Genomic DNA, 1,091 nt, shown 5'->3' with positions numbered 1-1,091 from the left:
GCGGCGAGAGCGCCCAGCCCACTCACAGCCCCGCGGCTCAGTACCTGCTCTCTCCGCTCCTGGGCTGCCCGGTAGGTGTTACAGCTCCCTCCCTACCCACCTCCTCCAGTTTGTGCTTCCTGACCCAGTGGGAAAGGAGAACAGCACTGTGACAGGTTCTGAGCAGGCACCAGTTTCATAGAGTCATGGAATGGTTTGGAGGAGATCTTACAGATCATACAGTGTCATTCCTGCCATGGGCAGGGACATCTTCCACTAGACGAGGTTGCTCCAAGCTCTGTTCAGCCTGGAACACTTCCAGGGATGATTTCCTCCAAACCCTCATTTTCCTTGCTGCTCACACTCAGTTGTCAGTGTTGCTCCCATGAGCGTGTCCCTGGGCCCCATGGAGCTGTGCTCATGCTCTGCTCCAGGAGAAATGGGATCAAAGTCAATACTCCCTGGTCAAAGCGGCACCAAAGCCTTTGAAGCCCTGCCTGGCCTGTCAGTCACCCCTCTCCAGGAGCAGCTGCAGCAGGAAGTGTTGGGTTTGGTAGGGATGTGTGGATGGGGATGAGCTCGCACACAAATCTGGCTGTGGGCTGTGTGCTGGTGATAAAGCAGCCCCAGAGCTGAGGTTCTCATGGGGACTTTTCTTCACTTACGATCTGTGTATGAGGAGGAAAAGGGTTGACTGTGCAGGAAACAAAGTAGTTTCCTGGTGGAAAATCCTGCTGCAGCACATCTGTTCCCAGAGCAGGATGGCATTCCCGGGTGTCGGGCTCGAGCAGCGGCGGATTTCCCCTGCTGCCACCAGGAGCTGATCTACAGCCACTTGCTTTTGCTTTTAGGAAGCTCTTTGAACGCTCCTGTCCTCTGTCTAATTTGTTACTGACTTTTCCGTCCTGGTTTCCATTGTTTCCATCCTGGTTCCCATCCTTTCCATCCCGGTCAGTGTAGGATATACCTCATGCCCCCCAAACCTCTGTCTGCTCTCTGCTCCCTTCAGCTCCCTCCAGCTTATCCCATTTCCGCTGCTTCCTCGTGGCCTTGAGCCAGTTTGACCTAATCTATGTATAACATACTGTGTCAACAGGAAATTCCCCCTGCTC

At 54.2% G+C, this 1,091-nt stretch overlaps 1 protein-coding gene across 1 annotated transcript in view; it reads left to right on the top strand.

Annotated features, from left to right (window-relative positions):
* Positions 1-5: 5 nt before the first annotated feature.
* The window catches only part of PLEKHM1 (pleckstrin homology domain containing, family M (with RUN domain) member 1), a gene marked incomplete at its 5' end in the record, with an annotated part of 7,872 nt that continues 6,786 nt past the window's right edge, over positions 6-1,091 (top strand). Inside the window, one exon of the mRNA XM_009073164.1 lies at positions 6-71. Coding sequence (XP_009071412.1) covers positions 6-71 — 66 coding nt within the window. The remainder of the gene's footprint in view (positions 72-1,091) is intronic.

Source organism: Acanthisitta chloris, unplaced genomic scaffold (assembly GCF_000695815.1).
Source record: "Acanthisitta chloris isolate BGI_N310 unplaced genomic scaffold, ASM69581v1 scaffold20114, whole genome shotgun sequence".
NCBI classification, from domain to species: Eukaryota; Metazoa; Chordata; class Aves; order Passeriformes; family Acanthisittidae; genus Acanthisitta; species Acanthisitta chloris.
The sequence above is the reverse complement of the archived record's forward strand: the minus strand, read 5'-3'. Positions and strand labels throughout refer to the sequence as shown.